General features: G+C 46.2%; 1 protein-coding gene across 17 annotated transcripts in view; it reads right to left on the bottom strand.

Annotated features, from left to right (window-relative positions):
* The window catches only part of FBRSL1 (fibrosin like 1), a 544157-nt gene that overhangs the window by 65177 nt on the left and 459614 nt on the right, over positions 1-19366 (bottom strand). Inside the window, exon 1 of one of the 17 annotated variants that reach the window (XM_063350652.1) lies at positions 1137-1187. The exons of the other annotated variants lie outside the window; for them this stretch is intronic. Within the exon in view, the coding sequence (XP_063206722.1) occupies positions 1137-1172 (36 nt within the window). The 5' untranslated portion in view covers positions 1173-1187. Of the gene's footprint in view, positions 1-1136; positions 1188-19366 lie in introns of those variants that run through there. 17 annotated transcript variants of the gene reach the window in all.

The raw sequence follows: 19366 nt of genomic DNA, 5'->3' as shown, positions 1-19366 counted from the left end.
CCCACTTCCTATCTCCTCCATTAGCCATGCTTTATGATTCATCTTCCTCTGAGCAGTAGCTGTCTCCCAAAGGAAAAAGATCAAACTCCCTCTCCTTCACAGCTCAGCTCAAATAAATAAATAAATAAATAAATAGATAGATAGATGTGCTGGAAAAAAAAAATTAGTAAAGGAGGAGAAGGGAGTAAGCTGGGGAGTTCCTGGGCCTCACCAAGGCTGGTCATACAGCTGCAAAAGGTGCACTTGGTCCATATCTCAGTATCCTCCTCCCTCAAACCTCAGCTCCCAGGCTGCTACCAAACCCTACCTTGATCTTACACTCCTGGCTGTTTTCCATTACTACATGTTTGTTTGCTCCATGTCCTGGCTTATTCCCACCACGCAAGTGCCAGTTCTGGTTAGCATGAGAAAAAGAAAGAGCAGAACGTGAAGTAGATGTTCTTCTTTTTCCCACACTGGGTTGTTTTTACTTCTGGACAACACCATCGAGTTAGCTTCTGGGAGCCTGGTCTACGCATGGCATCCAGAGGACAGTCCTCTCCCGGTGTCACGGCATCAGGCTGCACCTTCCGCCGTAGGTGAGAGGCAGCAGCGTGTCCATGCCAGGGGCAACCGACAGACGTCCCAGTCAGTGAAAACCAATTCTCCATGATACACTTATAAAAGGGCTTTGTGTGATCTGCTTTTAAACATCTCAAACAACAGAGACCTCATGCCTTTTCCTGAGAGCCGATCCCCCTCCCAACCAGGCAGGCCTTTCAGCCCAGACTTCCACATTTAAAATTTTTCCATTACCCAGACACTGACTTAGGCAACCACAGACCTGATTGCTTATTTAGCTTTTGCTACTGATGTAAGGGAAAACTAGCCTACAAATATGAGAGGTTGGGAACACTGTGTAACATACTATAGTAGTTTGTATTATTGTCATTACAGCTCGAAACTGTCTAGCCAGACTATCTATTTGGCTGGGATACAGGCTTTTATTTGCACTAAATCAAACGGAATGGCAAGTGCTCTTTGTAGAACTACCTAAAACTTCTTATAATTCAAAGGCTGCATTGTAGGAAGAGCGATGGGGGAGAGCAGGGACTGTGCTGCGAATGACAGGTGGCAGACTGTTGTTTGGTACCTACCAAATTACTCTGCTGCTCCCAGGGCTGCCTTGGCATTTCATTATCCCGACTCTCTCCTGGAAGGATGCGGACATAAATTCACACCTCATGTCCTGGTTTCCGTCAAACTGAGTAAGAGTGCAAATGCTGGCACCAACTGGGAATGCCAAGCAGGGCTTGGCACGCTAGAACAAACTCTCAGCTGTGATCCTTGCCAGCTACCTGCATTTATCATTGTAATGGCCTGCCAGCCAGGGCTTGGCACCCGGCGGTGGAGGGCGGGAGGAGGAGGGCCGGGCTCTGCACTGCCAAGCAATTCATTCCTGCAGCTCCTGCCATCACTGTACCAGCAGGGCAACCTTCCTTTTATTTTATCTTTTAAGCAATTATGTGTCACCCAAATCCCACCTGCAGCCTTCTCCAACACAAATGGCTATAAATCACAGTTCAGAGACCGAGAGGGTTTTGCAAGACATTTGATTTCATAAAAAGGTCACTGTCTGCCTGAGAATTGCTGCACTTCAAAAACGCACCGAGTAACAACCTGCATTGGCAGACAGGGAAGGAACCGCTTCCATAGTCTGTTGCATGTTGTCAGATAATATTAGAACAATTAGGGAGGCCAACAATGGCAGAATCATTAGAATTCAGCTGAACCAAAGCGCTGATACAAATTCAGTGAAATATTTCCTCCTTTCAATTTCTGAAGAAAACGTAATCGATTCAATAAAAAAGGGAAAATTGCATGAGCGTACCAAAAATATTTGACACAACCATCTTGAAAAGGTAAACAGAATAAATAAATGCCTGTTGTGACTGCAACTTGCTCCAATCCGCCTAGGTATTTCGAAGCTTAACACAACGCTTTGCTATTTCTCAGACCACCGCAGTAATCCATGGTCTCAGAGCATGCAGGACAGTCTCCTGCTTAGGGGAAATGCTCTCTTCCCGTTCTTAATCCGTACACTGGATATGTAGCGGACACTGCATAGCACTTTAAGTGAACCACATCACAGCAAACATTTGGGGATGCTCAAAAACCATCTGATGCCGATGTTGTTCTGGATGCCCTTTGTGTCCACCCCTTTTTTGCAGGTGACATGACCTGCCAGGCAGCCCTCTGACAAACCACCACCAAATTCTCTGAAAAGGATCAGGCTAACTGCAATAAATACAGGAGATACAGAGAAGACCTCACTGTCCTCCTAGCCCAGGACCATGATGTCTGACACACGGCCATCCCTCCGACAGAAACGCCCAGTTACAGATGCAATCCTGACGTGGCCCTTTCCAGGGCTGGGGTTCGGGGAGCTTATCAGGAAGGCGGCTCTTGTCCGCTGCTATTGAAACTCGCTGTATTACCCGCAGCAACCTCAAAGGAGTGCCTCTGCAGAAGGCTCTTTTGTTGTTGTTGTTTCTAATTCACTGCTCCAAAATATTTCTTGGCTGCATCCCAGGGCTGGAGCCTTATCTGCCCATCCCCCTGGCAGACACACAGCAGCTGCGGAGGCTTATCACGGCTGCCTGTCCACTGAGTTTACAAATTAACACCCTATCGAGGCTGCACGAGGGCTGATTAATCAGAGAGAGGCAGTCTGAGGGCCTTTATCACCATAAGCGGCTGCTGGGAGAGAAGTCACAAATCTCTCCGGAGACCGGAGATGCCTTACAAATGAAAGAGCAGGAGGCCGGAGAGGAGGAGGGCACAGTGGTAGGGGAGGCAGATATTTAAGAGATAGTGGTGGTGGAGGTAATGGAGCAGTGGGAGGGGGTGAGCTGCAGGCAAACGCCAGTACATTATGACAGCTAAAAAAAAAGATAATTAACAGCCTATACCTCATGATTCTAGCTTTCCCTCCCCGGGCTATAATTTAGCCTATTGCTCCTTTGCTCCAGAGGACAATAAACATTTATTATGTTAAACACATAACTGTGCTGCACAAAAGCACCGTTCTTTCCCAGGTCCACTCCTTTCACAGCTGTGCAGTCCAGGAGGAGGATGGGGCTTCTGAAGCGGGCTCCTCTTTTATGCAAAAAACAACACAGGTTTGGACAAAAAACACATCCCTGGCTTCACCCAAAGCGGGGTACATTCCTACCGAACATGAAGGCAAACCCCAAGCAAGTCCCAAGAGACGGAGAGCTCTGATGGGTGCTCTCCAGCGGGTGCTGACCCACCCGCACCCGATACCCAGTGTGAGGATGCTGCTGGGTGCCGGAGCATCAGCATTCCAGAGCAGCTCCCACTGCAACTGCGGAGATCGGGTGGTTCGGGCAGGCTTCACCACCTAAGTATCTTCTCTTTTTAATTCAGCAGCTTTGCTAAGAGGTTTACTGGGAAATTTTCAATCCCACCAGAATTACACGTAGGAGAGATTCTTATTACATGATGAATATTACAGTTGTGTGAATCGCACTGGAGCAGCGCTGGCCCTGCCGCCTCTGAGCACTTCATCCATCGTAATCATGCAGTGATTTAGGAGATTTGCCTGTTCTAGTGGACTATGGTTCGGGCACTGCTCTTCCTTTACTTCAGTGCTAGTATCTGCTGCAGCCTTCCAGGTTCATCCTCGTGCCAGGACAACGCGAAATAATGATAAAGACCAAGGGGACTCCCACTAAAGAAATTTAAAAACTACTATGTCTTTAAAGGAAACCAAACTGGGGATCTGCCTACATTTGCCAACATTCATTTTGTATTTTTAAGTTTTCAAGTTTAATTCTTGCAACCAAGACTGTTGGGTTTTTCCCTTAAAATGTAAAATATATGTTAGCCAAGATTCTCATGCAGCAACACGACTCCAGAAGGTAAAATGTTTTACGTTACCAATATGAAGACACTCATGAGCAAATACTGCAACCACCTCCTGCCCAGTCCTTTCCACTAGCACACCAGTAAACAATTCAACAAATAACCTCTGGATAGAAACGTCATTCATTGCAGCTCTACCGCCAACAGCGCAGGGCTTGCACGAGATCTTGGGGAATGTCTGTTCCCATTTTGCCCATGGAAACTGCAAAAACACAGAACAAGAGTGCCACGGCCTTACTGAACAACTTCAGGCTACCTCTTTTCAGACAGCACTGGAAGGCAAAATCAAACAAAAATGAATGATCACTCGCCTTCTCCTCCTCCCTTGATCCAATGAGAAAACTACTTCCTGAACCACCTGGATTATGGCTCTATGAAGCCTTGCAGATGCCCAAATTTTAACATTACCCATTAGGTTAATTAGAAACGGGCAAGGAATTTTTGAATATTAGTCCCATAAAGGAATGACAGCTTTTTTAGTTGAAAACTCCCTGCCAGGCTCTGTGAAGTAGACAGCTGCAGAAGGCCTTCTTGTAGCTCTCCTCCACACACAGACACCAGATTAATTTGAGCTGGGCTGGACCACCACGAGTTATGTTCAGCAGACCCATGGGTAATCAAACGAGGAAGCTACAAGGCGATGATATCTCCTGTCACCCCAATGAGATAACAGCAACTCTATACATGAAGGAAACATCAAATATTCATTAGGTAAACAATAGGAATGCAGTAATCCCGAAACACGATGAAATTTTAGAAGCTGTCTCTCCAGTCTTTATCAGATCGACTCTTTTAACTTAATTATCAACTCTGCCCATCAACCCTTCTCTCTCTCTCGTCTTGTGTTTCTGTCTTTTAGAGAAGAAATGTCCCTGTTGGACTAGCTCTTCCGCACAGCTCCGTTCCCACACATGGACACCCTCACCCACAACAGCAGGCGCACCGCAGGGAGCAGTGGGGATTAAAGACCCAACAGACAGGGTTAGGAACACCTAAAAAGAGGGAGCCAGGACAGCATCTAAATATCCCTACAAATGGAGGCTGTGAAGGAAAAAACCCATGGAAGACAGACTTTGGTTCACATCTGCAAAGCATTTGGCTTCCTACCCCTTGCTCATTCAAGGGCAGTGAAGTGCACTCACCTACTTTTTACAGAAAAGGGGCACCAAGCATTTCTCCGGTGCAATACAGTAAGTCAAGAAAGAAGCTCTCATCATTATACTTTGATTAAATATGGCATTAACTGACCTCATCTTCTGTGTAAGAAGGCGGTGAAGGGGGCAGTCCACCGTTTGCAGCCGACATATAATCTGTCTTCTCCAATTAGATATGCTTTGCAACAAGTGTGGTGGATCCATTTATTTCCGTACTGCAATAATGCAGATAAATCCAACTTTGGCTCCAGTCCCACTGCTTTCAAAGCTGGGGCTCCACAGTTCCAATCCTTGCCCTTATTTTTTTTTTCCTTTTCTGCTGCAAAATGTCACCAATTTACTTTAGCCTGGGGGCCCATTTCGAGTTTTACCGCTAATATACGAGAAATGCATTTTTCAAGCTGTTACCACTTAACTGTACTGATATCAGCCACTCAGGGGACACAATATTGTTTACACATCCTGCTCTATGGAATAAGCACGGATGCCAAAACTCTGCCTGGGTTGTGAAGGAGACGTTTACTCTCTGTTTTATGAGATTTCCTCGATTTGTGGCTGTCTCAATGGTCGTAAAAACAGCTGTAAATCAAAAGAGCACCACAAAATTGCAATAACAACTGTCGAACCTGGCTCTAAAGAGCATAACTCCCAGGAACAGAAGGTGGAAGGCTTTTTTCTGATTTAATACCAGGTGTGGGGGAGCCCTAGCAAGTCTACGTGCAGCACCGTGCCTGCCCACAGTCACCCACGCATCACCTCAGGCAAAAACCTCTTTTTTTGGCTGCTCCCCTATCGCTTGCCCCTACTCTGCCCCACATAGTCCCTTCCGGCCTCTTTCCTCCTCTTTTCTGGAAAACAGAAGTCTTTTTCAAATGCCTGGAGAACGCTTATACAAATAACTGCTGAACACACAGCCCTGTTTAAAGCATTAAAATGGACAGAAAAGTCAGTCTGGTGTTCAAACACGACTGCGCTTTGAATTGTGGCTGCCGTGCAAAATGGCAATGGCTTTAGCAGATTACCTCAGCAAGAGCCCATCGCCTTCTTGCTGGCCTACCCGAGAGAGCCCAAATTCCTGCAGTCTCTCAGCCCAGTTTTTAGGGAGTGGAGTGAAGGAGGAGAGGGCTGGTGAGACATGAGTTATTAACAACCGTCTTCTGGGAGCTGATTCTAGCTAAAATGGTTCCAGAACAGGCAGCTCCATTTGCTCTGACAGTCTCCAGCGAGGACTGGCCAAGCAGCAGATGCACGAATTTGAAAGTTTCTGTTACTCCATGCCACTGGCTACGGTCCAAACCAAAGAGAGAGTTTCACCCCGTGGGTAAAACAGCCTTCCTGGATTTTTCCATGCCCCATTCCAGTTGCTTTCACAAACAATCTTCTCATCTTTGTCTCCAGAAACCTAAAAGACTCTCAGTTCCTGCATCTCACCGCCCTCCCCGATCTAGGACTAACTTGGCCAACAACAAACTTTCTTCACCACCTCCCAGCTCCTTGAGAAATCAGCTGCAGCACCGACAGCCACGCTACAGACCCTGGGCCAGCGGATTTGCCTAGCCTCTTTGTGCCCTCCCTCCAAAGCACGGAAATCTTTCCTGTCCTCACCAGCCAGGTCTTCGTTCTCTTTCTCAAGTTTCCTCTTAAATCAAACTTATTTCATAGCATTTAAATAGCTCTCACAGAAAGAGGTTTGTATGTGCATAAGCCAAAGTACGTGAAGAAGCAAGGAGAGAAAGTTCATGGGAAGTAAGTTTTGATGCTGCTCGTCTCAGTTTCTTTTCTATCATCCGCAGTAGACTAAAATACACTTGGGTTCTCGTGTGTTACTGTATCTGTGCCTGGCGGTGTGTTTTTCCAGATGCATATCCTAATTATGCTCTTCAAGTAAATGCCCAGTGAAGCAAGGTAGTAGAAGAGAAAACCTCTTTGCAGTCACCATCAAGCTGTGATCCATTCCGGACAGGAACTCCCCCCTGCATTGAGAGGACAATTTAATTTCCATGGACCGCTCGACGCGAAGGGAAAAGAATCTATATTCTTTTGTCTGAACCCCACAAAGTGTCAGCCCTCCTTTTCCCATTCTTCTCATAGACGTGTACATTCACATTCTTGAGAAAATCCCCAATAGATGGGAATGGTTTTTCACTTCCAATACGTTATGCCTCCCTGCAATAATCTTCTCCTTCCTGTTCAATGTCTCTTGACTTTCCTTTGGCTCTTTTCTTTGCAATTCTTCCTTTATGAATACAATCAGAGACACAAACCAAAAAAATCCCCCAAAACGAACATTCAGAGCCTTTGCCAATGATGTTACTGGCAATTCCAGTTGAGAAACCATCTGCACAGACATTAACTGATCTGACAGGGAACAGCTAGTTTTATTTCACAAAGCTCTGTGTTCTCAGTGTCCTGGGTACAGGAACTCTACAAGCCAGCTGAAGCTAATGTGATCAGCTACACCCAGGCAGCTCTTCCAAATTTATTTCTTTTGTACTACAGCAACTATCTGGGTGGAGCTGCAAAAAACATTAAAGCAGTCAAATATATACCATGCCAACTGCTGACCACAAAACCAGGCCATTTCCTCATGCAGAAACCATAAGAAACCTCCCAGTTATTGGCTTGTACCAGTAACCAACTATTTTCAACAAAAACATGGTTCTGCGTGCAAAAAATTACTAGATTGGGTGTCTGGCGAATTTCAAGAAGGATGGAAAGCTGAACTCCAGAAGCATGCCTCGTACCAGGAAGGTGGTGTATTCTAGCAGGACAGTCCATCTAACAGCAGCTGTTATCATAAGGCATAATCGCAGGGCAATTACTAGGTTTACTTTTCATATGCGCTAATATGATTTTGCCCGTAAAGTTCCCTTTGCCTGGGGTGAATAGTAGATATCTGCCAGAGGTTGTGTGTTCTAAAACCTTCTACTGTGATTGCTCATGGACCTGTGAACAAGCAGAGCACCACTGACCCAGCTTTGCTCTTCTCCATTCATGGTGACATCTGAAGGGTGATGTTTTTTTGAGTCACTGGGTACTGCTTGCCATGCTCAGCCACCAACTGGAGAGTTTCCAGGACACTCACGCACATGGCTTGCCAAAGGGCCAGGTTGGCTCTGGGCAGAAGAAAGCTGGCCCAGTTGGAGGAGGGAGAACATCACTGGGGTGTGTGCGTTCAACCACCAGCTTTGCACAGGAGATGCTTTTGGAAGGAACAGGAGGGCAAGCTGTACTTGACCTCTCTTTGGCTAACCATGTGCTCATTTACCAAGACAGCAACAACTCTATTCAGCTGCCAGGTTGTTAACCCCCCCAGACAACTGTGCCTTCAGGAGCCGAGTGCTGAGCTTCCGTGGCTTGGTCCTGGCTTATCTCCCCTTGGATGCTTAGTGGCAAGGGCTGAAGCCAGCGCCCTTTCCATACCGCTCTGCAAAAGTCACACAACAGCTAACAGCTCATTTCACTGGAGCTTATTTCTTGAACCGGAGGCACAAATGTAGTGTTATAAGAAGCCTTTGCAATTTTAGCCTAGACATGACTGTGCCTGCTTAGTAAGGAGATGAAAAGCCTACAGTGAAAAAAGAGGCAGAATAATCCTGCATGTTAATACACAGTGACTAACACCTTCCTGGTGACAATCTCCTTGTACTCACTGCAGAGGGATGTGTGTAATGATCCTCCAGAGACACTATCTTGAAAATGCACAAAAGGCTCTGATCAGACCCCAGCATCTTCTGATTAGCTTAGCAAGAGCAGTAAAAAGGACATCAATTTTCTAGAAAGTGCATTCAGAAAAGCACTTGATCAAACGCTTAGCTCCATGTATGTGCTTAATCTCACTGTAGCCGAAGCACTTAGCTAAACCAACGCCTTGTTTATTTATTCTGTGAAAAATAAAATGATGGAAAGGCCTCCAAAACTAAAAATGTAGACTTGAATAGTCAACAGTTTAGGAAAATTCTGATGAGGCTCTGAATTTCTGTGGCTTTCAGCTCATCTGTAAAACAATCTGGAAGTGCTGACTTTGGCAAATGAGAGAAGGAAAGAAATAGAAAATAAAGAGAAATAGCCTACAGTGGATGAAGCTGCTATCTTATTGTAAAGATAGCCTAGATTAGTCCAAAGCAAATGTACATACCTTTTGTTGGGTATACCCTTGCTCTTATTGTTTTTTTTACTTTCCTAAAACAATACCAGATACACCTTGACAAATCTGGCACGCTGCAGCCAATCCATCCGCTTCTCTGCATCGGGCAGACTGCAGAAAATGGAAATTTTCTCTTCCCATTTGCCTCCCAGTCTCGTTGCTGCCGCTCCCCACTAACACGCTTGCAACTCCTTCCCCGACTCCCCTGGCTGGTGACTGATTGCTGGACTCAGCAGATGGCTGATGGAGCCGGGACTGCTGTTTCCTACGCACTTCAGCGGTTCCAATCAGACCTCGGTGTCTCCTGCCTAGCTGTGCAAGAACCCAAAGCAAAAGGTGCAGCACTTCTGTACCCAATGAGCCAGAGACGCTTTTTAAGCTCATTTAAAATATGTATTTTGCTAGGTATTTCTCAAAATAGGCACTTGCAAGTGCACAAGGTGAGTAAGAGCAGAGAAAAATAATCTAATGCACCTAAATAATTTGTATTTTTAATTCCCCCCCCGCCCAAACATGGCTATTCTAACTTTATCATTTTGGACAACACAATTTTGCACAAGAGCATATGCACAGCCCCACAAGACTGACTAGGGTGCCCTTTAACACAACTAAGGAAATGTTGGGTTTCCTACATCCAATCCAAGCTCTCAGGTCCCAAGACTTACTGCCGTATCTCACGGGAAGAGAAATGGAAAGAAGTCAATCCCTCCACCTTAATCTCCAGACAAGTAATTCCTGTGCCCCGAGTCCTCCTCCAGCAACCCAGAGCAGCCTGAAGCACGTTCTGAGCTCAGCACTCACAAAGAACCAGTGTGGGTTTTGTTGTCTTTATTGTGAACGCTTCAGGGCAATGACCACCTTTAATTTGCGCCTTCTGTAACATCAAACATGATATTAAAACCTAAGAAACAGTTGTGCTTGTGCATGATAACCTGAAGGCTTTTTTGCTCTAAACCACTTCCAGCATGTACAGACAAAAGAAATAATGTCATCCTGCCTCCAACACTCCCAGCCATCAGAGGAATGTTAACCATAACTTTGCTCCTGCTCTACATGGACGTTTCTGTGCGTTACAAACAAGCAACTCATTCAAAGATCTCTCCCTGATTTATTTCACTCCAAAAAAGGAGACAGATGGTAGAAGACAGAGGGTTTTACAGTAAAAGGGGTTGGATTTTTTTCCTCTTCATTTGTTCCCTTCGCTGTTTCGTATCCTCGGGGACTTGGGGTTTCTTTTGATAGCACCGTGCTGCCTAATAAACACGCGTACGAGCACAGTCACAAGTATACATCTATCATCAAAGAGCCCTTCTTGTCTCCACTCCCCACAAAGTTGATTAATGATTACGTGTTTAACACATACATTATACATGGGAGGGGGAGACGAAGAGGGTAAATCCAAGCCCCTGTATACATTTACATATATTTACATACTCACATAAAGAAAGCAGAGGAAAGCAAAAGACGGCCATTCCCATTGGGACAAAAATCCATTTTGGAAAACATACCTCCTAGCTCCCCTTTTTAAAAATACAAAGGCAAAGGGAAGACTCTACCTGGCCTAAGGAAGAAACTAAAGAATGAGCCAGCAGCCTTGTTTGGTGCCTGCAGTTCCATCCTGACACGAAATTAGTAACTCCGTTACAGCAGTCGCATTACTTATTGTTTGTAAATGTGATCTAACAGCTGCAACACAGTTTAAGAGAAAGGAAAGGGGTTAAAGTTTTAAGGGTGCTCTTTGGTTTGTATTATTAATTCATAGAGCTAAAATTCCAGTTCGGCAGGCGATAAATGAGATAATTAATGCAGTTAAATGTCTCCTTTATGTAGAAAGAAAAAAAATGATCTATCTTGTCACATCAATCAATACCCAGAGGTACTGGGAGCGTTTCATGGACTGTAACCTGAGGTGACTGCAGATGAACCACAAAGCCAGGCCTGATCCTTCAACGCAGACAAAGAGGAGATGTAGCGCGGAAGGGTACAATATGGCAAACTTCCTTCTACATCTTTCCAGGCTGAGCCAATCCTTGGACCTGGATAACTGCCCATGTAAAATAAAGCAGCCTGAAGGCTGCTTTAATCATGCTGACTGCCAGTGGTCTCAAGCAATTGTTCCAGCAGCCGGGGGACCAGTACCATGGTGAAGGGCTCCCCTGACAAAGTCCCTTCTGGCAGCTGGGACAAAGCTGGCACTGAAACTGCTATTGTGGCGCTCTGCTCTCCAAAGTGTCCTCGTGCAGAGTTAATCTTCCAGCCACCCGCTCTGCTGGTTTTCAAACATCTTTGCAAGGTTCAGATTTAATACTGCTCCACTTGCAGGGGGTTCCTGTAGCACGCTAGCGGCAGACAATCGTGTTGGCATTCATCTCTGCTGAACCAATCTGTACCGGCTTTCTGCTGGGCCAGCTCCACCAGGCACAGCCACGGCACAAGTGCTGGTGAAGACACGGTGCAGAGCGGCAGCCACTGACAATATTTTTAAAATGTACCTGCCTAGTATCAATCCTAGAGAGCGGATGGGACAGACTGGGGAAGCAACTGGATGACATGTTAGAAAAGGAAACCTTTGATATACAGATCTGGTCACAGTCCGAAGGCTGTGCAGCTGGATGGCCAGAAAGCTCAACAACCTAGAAGGCACAAATAAGGAAGTCTATTTTTTTCCCTGCTTTTTCACACCATAACCTTTCAACTCTTGAGCCATGACCACTGAACCTATGACTTCTCTTTCCATAAAGCACGGGGATGTTTTCTTTAGAAGAAAAGCTTTAGAAGAGTGGAAGAGATTTGCCTTGAGTTTTTCAAATAGAAAAATTCACAACTACTCAGGAAGCTGCAGCTAAGAGGCCTCATTTAAATTCAGATAGCCACCAGCGTTCCTCGTCTTGCATGCATCCCTTCCTTTGCTCCCCGATTCCCCAGGTCCTCGCAGACCAGGTTGCTTCAATACACTTCACCACACCATGAACTGAAGCGGAGGTAGGCCATTGCCACAAACACATCGTGACATACATGTGCAGCAGCCATTATAAAGTATTAAATTAATTTGTGCTGAAATGAAGCAGTCCGGGGGGGATCAGTGTCACGATGCATGGAGCACATCCTTCCAGCGCGCGAGGTCCCTGCGTATCAGCACCAGCTGTAGGACTGGGGCTTGCATCAGCTCAGCATACGTGTTTTCCTGGGCACAGTTTATCATCGCCTCATATAAATGCAAGCATACTGTTTTTTGCATCACTAGTCATGGATATTTCATATCTACCTGGGCTACAGCTAGGAGATCTTGTTTTTATAACTGTAAAGTAATTAATAAAAAAATACAGCTCCTTGCTGTATCAAAGCACTCTTGGCTAACCTCCGTTAGTACAGACTGTGTACCTCATCTCAGCCAGTGCTTACTTGTTTCAAAACCTAAAAACCATCTCCAACACACAATGGAAAGACATGCATGGTAAAAAAAATAACAAATACTTAGCCATCCTTTCCCAATCTGTAAGTTTTTGAGCCACATTCGGTTTGTCTGAGTTGTTATCTAGTTAGCCTCCAAACCAGAAAGTCAGTCTTCTGAGAGGAGAGGTAAGAATTTAGACAGTTTTGATTCCAAGACAGGGAAAATGATCACATTAAAGGTGTTGTGGCCCAAGTGAGATGTTAGCATTGTGCCCCTTCCACCCCTCCTTGGCAGATGCCCAGACAGAAGTCACAGTGCTGTCTTTCAAGAGCAGCAGTTGCTCATGCCTGGTGTTTATCAGCTCAACGCAATGGGTTACGGCGTCAAACCTCTAAGCGAGCTACAGCTGAACCTGCTGCCTGCTTCACTGTCTTGCATGTGTTCAGGGCTTTGAAAAGCACTGCAACGAAATTCACTTTTATCTTCACTACTTCTAGATTTCAAGTTCTTTATTTCCAAACTGATAAAATGAGCAAGACAGTCACTCCCGAGACTGCTCGACAACACATGGCCGAAGCCTCAAGACTATCTGCCATCTCTGAGTAATGCCTCTTGCTCAGGTCTGTGCCAGCAGAAAAATGACTCAACTTGCAGACTCTGGGGACTTTAGGGCTGAAGAAAGCGACAAACCATGCATGCAAAAAAACCCGTGATTGCTCTTTGCACCTTTTAAAGATACCACAGAATAAAAACCGAAAAACCAACAAGAGACTCTGGCTAACTGAAGAGTGTGCAAGACAAGGAAAGTACCACCACTCCTGGAGAGGTACCAGCGCTTCTGCACCCTGCTTGAAGACAAGATTACAGTCCCAGCTCAAGCAATACAACATAGTTAAATCAAAGAGATTTTGAACTATCTTAGACACAGATGCCATGAAAATATGAGGCCTGACTGGAAGATCTCCAAATACCATTTGAACCAAAGATTTTGTTCTCTGGAGTAATTTCAAGGCAGCTGATAACTCTGTTGTGTCATCTTGCCAAAACATGAAAGCCACACAAAATTGCAAGTGGGATAAGGGCCATCTTCAGCCTGCTCTTGGGTAGGTAGCCAGGAACGATGCCCCACAGTAATCACACCTAAGTCGTTTTTCAACAGACAGCAGCGAAAAGCAGGACACAAGAAAGCAAAGGGGTACATTAAGCTGATGCACAGAGAAGGTTTTGGGTTATCAGGTTCAAGGTTTGGGTTCATTTCACCTTATACACAGAGAAGCTTATGAGTTCACATTAAACACACAAAACAAGGGGAGTGAGTGATCGATTGGTGGTTTCGGATCTTGCCTTGGAGGGAGCAATGTGGGTGAGCACAAGGTGACCAAGAGAGAAGCGCATTCAACCTCCCACCTGGTGCCTGACGCGGTGCTGTGGAAGGAGCCCTAACAAACGCCCAGAATACCGTGCTGTGCTGCCTCTCTTCAGCCAGGCTAACCAGAGCCCCAGCCAAGACTGCCGCAGGGACCTTCCTCGCTACACAGAGACAAACTGAATACATGAAAGCATGGGAGAGGGAAAAAAATCACACCAGACAGGAGGAGCAGAAGTCTCCCTGCTGTTAGTGCCTTGGGTGGGTAGCGAATCGTGTTGCACACCAGAATAAAATGAAGGCAAACTATTAAGAAATAAGAAGCATACAATGGAGCACTACAACTGAGATATTCAAGAGACTGAGCAAGGTTTAAAGCTCACAGATTACAGCAAAGTATAATATGATAGAGTCGGCAAGCTTCTGCAGTACAGAAGTGACTCAAACTTGGACATTTTGACTTTGAAATTCCTGTTCAAATATGAGTTTATCTACAGCTACAAAAGCAATGAAAAAACCCCACAGCCGTGTCTCAAAAAACCCCATCTCTGCAGCACAGAATCCTTTTTCTCCCCTCCATGTTTGTACAGCACCCCGTGCAGTGAAATCCTGGTCTGTCACTCAGGCTTTCAGGTACTACTATAATGCAAATAGTAATAAAAAAACCCATCCCTTGAAATAGCAATCTTGAAAAAACGTTACCCTTGGCACCGCAAATACCCCTATAATAATCTCCACCGCAAATTGAAAATGTTACCATCGCACCAAGAAGCACTGGAAATATTTAGTGCTACTGTTATCAACCTGGGTTTAGTTTCATTAGTAGTCCAGACATGCGGTAACGAAGAACCCATTCAATTCTCCATCTCTGTTAGTGGTACACTTCATGGGCTCATGGAAAGCACATGTTATCTCTGACAGGGATGGACACGTGTGCGTGTCCCAGATTTGGAAACTGCACTGCAGCGAGTGCAGCCTTCACGTCACTCAACTGCATAGCTTAGAATTTTACATTTTAATTTTTTTGATGTCTGGGGAGATTAAAATGAGAACTGGCAGCATGTGCAAGGGATACTGCACTTTGAATGCGTTATCTATAGTGATTCAGGCTTCCCGGAGCTCCAGCTGAAGCAGGTTTTTCACGATGGAAGAAACCACATTACATTGCTCCCTAGGAAGTGAAACAAAACAATAAAGGACGGTTAATCTCTTCTCTAATTCTGCTCTGTGGGACAACTCCTTCAGCAAGCAGCGCCTGGCTGTATCTACCTGGGAGGGGGTCATTTTACTTCGGCTTCCTCTCCTGCTCCCCTCTGTCCCTGGGAGCGCTCTGTCTCCCTGCTGCATCTTTCAATGGCTTTATCAGAGCTTGCACCAACTCAAGCGTGAAAAGTAGCTCTGGGCCCAGCAGGGAGAGGTGGGGGAGTGTGTGTCTGTGCGTGTTGCAGGGGGGAGAGAGGGGAGGACGAGGGAGGAAATGTTATTCTGTCCTTTGTCTTTTCAACAATTTCTTTTTAATGCAACTTGCAGAGCAGCATATAATTAGGGGTCTTGCGGAGCAGGCTTAAACTCAGGAGTAACCCTTCTAACGACCTCAGCAACGGATAATCAGGTACGCGGCTGTGGGGCACAGCACGCCTCCCCACCCGCCGCGCCGCTCGGCCTCCTAATTAGAAGCCTCCACACTCCGCTGCATAAAGGCAGATTGCGAGGACAGCGTGAAGCCCTTGTTTGAAGCTGGGGGCACAAAGATTGCAGTGCCTGTGATGGATGGAGACAAAGACTCCGATACTGGAACGCTTCCAGCAGCCTCCGAATACTCGCAGCATTTCTGATGGACATTTTCAGGATTTCTTAAGAGCGGCGAGGTTTATTCTCCTGCATCCCCCTCAAAATTCCTCCACAGCTCCGTAAGCCAGGGATACGGATGTGCCACTGTATGGGCACACGTCTCCAGAAATGCTACCACGGTTTTATCGTGAGAGAAAAAGAAAAAAAAGGTGTTGCTCCCTTTCCCCTATCTATTTTTGTCAGTTCTCATTCCTGACTGGGAAGAACGTGCTGACACTTTGAAACACATTGTGCTGAGGACATGGGGCTCAAGCCTCCCCCCCAAAATTCCCAAGCCAGAACGGTGTTTTAGCTGACTGTGTTCACACTGATTAGAAACTGTGGTAGCAAGTACTACATTTAAGTTGTAGCTGATGTTAGCGTAATTTCCCTTAACCCTTAAGCATGAATAAAAAAAATTCCCCTTCTTGAAAAGGCACGTAAACCCCCTCTCTCTTTGCTGATCACAAGTTTTTTTTCTCTAACTACATAATTTTAAGCATAGGAGTAAATGAAAACCGACACCGAAGTGTACCCCAGCTACAGGAGGGAGAGAGTGGGAAGAAGGAAAGCATGAAGGATGGGATCTTCGGATAAGAAAAAGCTCTAAGAGAGTGAGGGGAGGGTCACTTTGTGTCATGTAGCCTTTTATAAAGCAGACGCTGACTTCTGTTTTACCCCAATTCCACCACCTTATTTTTATCTTCTGGGCTACTGCCATGGCTTGTTTGCGGGTTCCTCTGCGTCCGACCCTTCCCGCGCAGCGCTGCAGCTGTGGCCCACCTTGGCCACCACAACAGCAAAGCAAACGGGCAAAACCCAAACAGCTCGAGCAACTCCAGCACAGCACAGCAACAGACTGAGAAAAAGCAGCAAAGCCAAAAGGGCTTGAATAATAAAACGGAGGAAGAAAAACCAGTAGAGCCACTCAAAAGCTGTCAACTGCCAGACAGACAAGCTCCCTTGGAGAGAGCAGAGGCGGCAGGTCCAGAGAAGAGCAATATCCAGAAGGCAACACAGTGCCAGTGTTTTTTTTCCTCCATTTATAATGACAAGTTAACAGGGGCTGAAAGAGAACAGAACATGGGAGATTTTGATAGGAGAAATCAGGATACCCTGCCAAGGATGGCTGCCCTGAACCCAAATAACCCGAGAACTCACATTTGTAAGGACTTAAAACCTAGGAAGATCGTTACCAAGCTAATAAGAACCACCAGCAAAAGGAGCATAACCTGGACCCACTAACATGCTTCATTCTGAATAATAAAAGGGCAAAAGCACCCAAATACTGAGCTGCTGCAGGTAAAAACACTAACAAAAGACGCTGTGATTCACATTGTCTCCTACTCTGGCTTTTCCTTAATGGTACAACTGCCAATACACAAAAGTAGCCTCCATCCTGTCTCTCAGTCTCTTTCCTGCATTCTCCCCACTGCTCAAAAAGCACAGTCATTTCGTAAGTGCTACAACACCCTCCAGAAAAACAGACTGTAACATACTCTGCACAACTCAGCTTAAAAATTTCCTTTCCCTCTCTGCACAGAGACCCACCGAACCGCTGGGCTCCGTGACCGCTCCGCTGTTCTTTGGAAATCAGCAGATGCAATAGCTTAAAGGGAGCGAAGCAACCTTACAGCGCTGGGTCCTACAAGGACGTTATCTCCAGACTCATGCTTATTTCCAACTCACCAGACTTTGAGGAGATACAGTATGGGTAGTCCTGATTTGGTAGTCCATGCCAACCTTGAACTCCGTAGGCTTAGTTTTGCTCTGGTTAGCTACATTCAGGGAAAAACCTGTTTACACCTTCTCTCTAATACGACTTTACAAGCTTCAGATCTTCTTTAACGCTGGCTGTACCACCTATTTCAGCAAAAAAGAGCATGGTTTCATCATACAGCAGATCTGCTCTACTTTTTCTGCAGCAAGACGTGTAGTCACCTGAATAAAATCTTTTCACCACATCTTTTTGGGGCACTGATGATGAATACAAATTTGGGGAACTTTGGGGGGAGGAAGCAAGCTGTAAAGAGCCGCTGAATGTTTAAAAGCTGATCCGGATCTGTGACATTCAGAAACAAAATAAAACTACCTTCACTTCTTTCAACTTCCCATGCAACACCCTTGCTGCAAATAGTTTCCACAAACTACTTCATACATCTTGAATTTACTTGAGAAAGCACCTCTGCCAGCACCCTTCTTCCAGCCCAATTAACCTCTGCAGCTCTCCTCCCAAGAGGACACACACTGAATCCCATTAAAGCGGTGGGAGAGCACAGCCTGGCTATGGAGCGTTCAGCCTGTTTCAGCCCGGCCATAGGGCAGCTCCTGCCCACTGCGGAAGAGGAGTAATCCCTTTCTCCTGAGTCCCAGCTCCCAGTCCCCCTGGTTTCTCTGCCTGTGCTGCCAGCAGGGAAGCCGCGTGGGCAGGCTCCTCCTGCCAACCGCATTATGCAGAGCTGTACGCGACAGGGCAAGGAGGATAATAAAAAGGGAGCACAGGATTCCAGAGGGCTCTTCTGCCTCTGAAGTCGTGTTCCTGTTGACTCCTTTATTGTGATTAACTCCTTGACATCCTCCTCCCGTGACAAGTGGGGGAGGACAGACTGAACTTGGTGATTAATTTATCAGTGAGTTACCACCTTCCCTTTCAAACCTCGCCCCCACCGATGATCTTTACGGCTCAGCTCTACCTTCTGAGAGGGTTTACAGCCAGATCCAGTGGCATTTCATCACTGAGACATTCAGTTCGGGGCATCCCATGCTCCTTCGCCAGACCCGGTGGTAATACCATTTGCAAGCTTAAGCCCACCCCATGAGCTCTCTATGAGGAAAAGAAATCCTCTCCTCCCCAACCTCTCATTCAAATGACAGTAATTAGCGAATCTCATCACTCTAGACCTGGAGAGGGAGGGGACGTTCACGGTAATTGGAGACATTACATGAAGCCACACTGTGCTTATAAAAAACCAGAAAAACTGCACACAGAAGAAACCAGCCCTCTTCCCCCCCAACCTGGCTGGCATTTCCTGAATAAATTGCCTTTTTTTCAGGCAAGTCTGTGTGCTTTTTAATACTGGAGACTACTGGAAGGACTCCTGCAGCCCGATCAAGTGTAATGCAGTGTAAGAAAAATAGGAAGGAGGGGAGAAACCCTCGGAAAGGCAATCGAAGTGAAAAATCTATCAACAGCACGGTGGCTCCAGCAGAGCCAGGAGTCCTGCTCTGAACACGCTCCGACTTCCCAGTCATTTGCTCCGCCGGACACTCTGGGGACCCCAGCACAGCGAACTACAATTTCTAGTAAATATATCCCAGGGACACAATTAGTTTTTCAGCTGGGGGCATGATAAATTGGTCATGCATAATTCAAGGCCAGAGCAGGCTGGAGTATAAACTGCTCCCTGGCAGCTTCCAGCTCCCTGACAGAGGAATGAATGCAAATGGGCTCCCGGCGCAGGGGCTGCTGGACCCGGCTAACGCCGCTGGTTTCATCTCGCCGCCTGCGCGCTCCCGGGTCCACCTACATGCACGGCAATGACCATTTC

The sequence above is a fragment of the Chroicocephalus ridibundus genome, chromosome 13, assembly GCF_963924245.1.
Source record: "Chroicocephalus ridibundus chromosome 13, bChrRid1.1, whole genome shotgun sequence".
NCBI lineage: Eukaryota > Metazoa > Chordata > Aves > Charadriiformes > Laridae > Chroicocephalus > Chroicocephalus ridibundus.
Note: the sequence above shows the minus strand (reverse complement) of the source record. Positions and strands in the feature narration are given on the sequence as shown.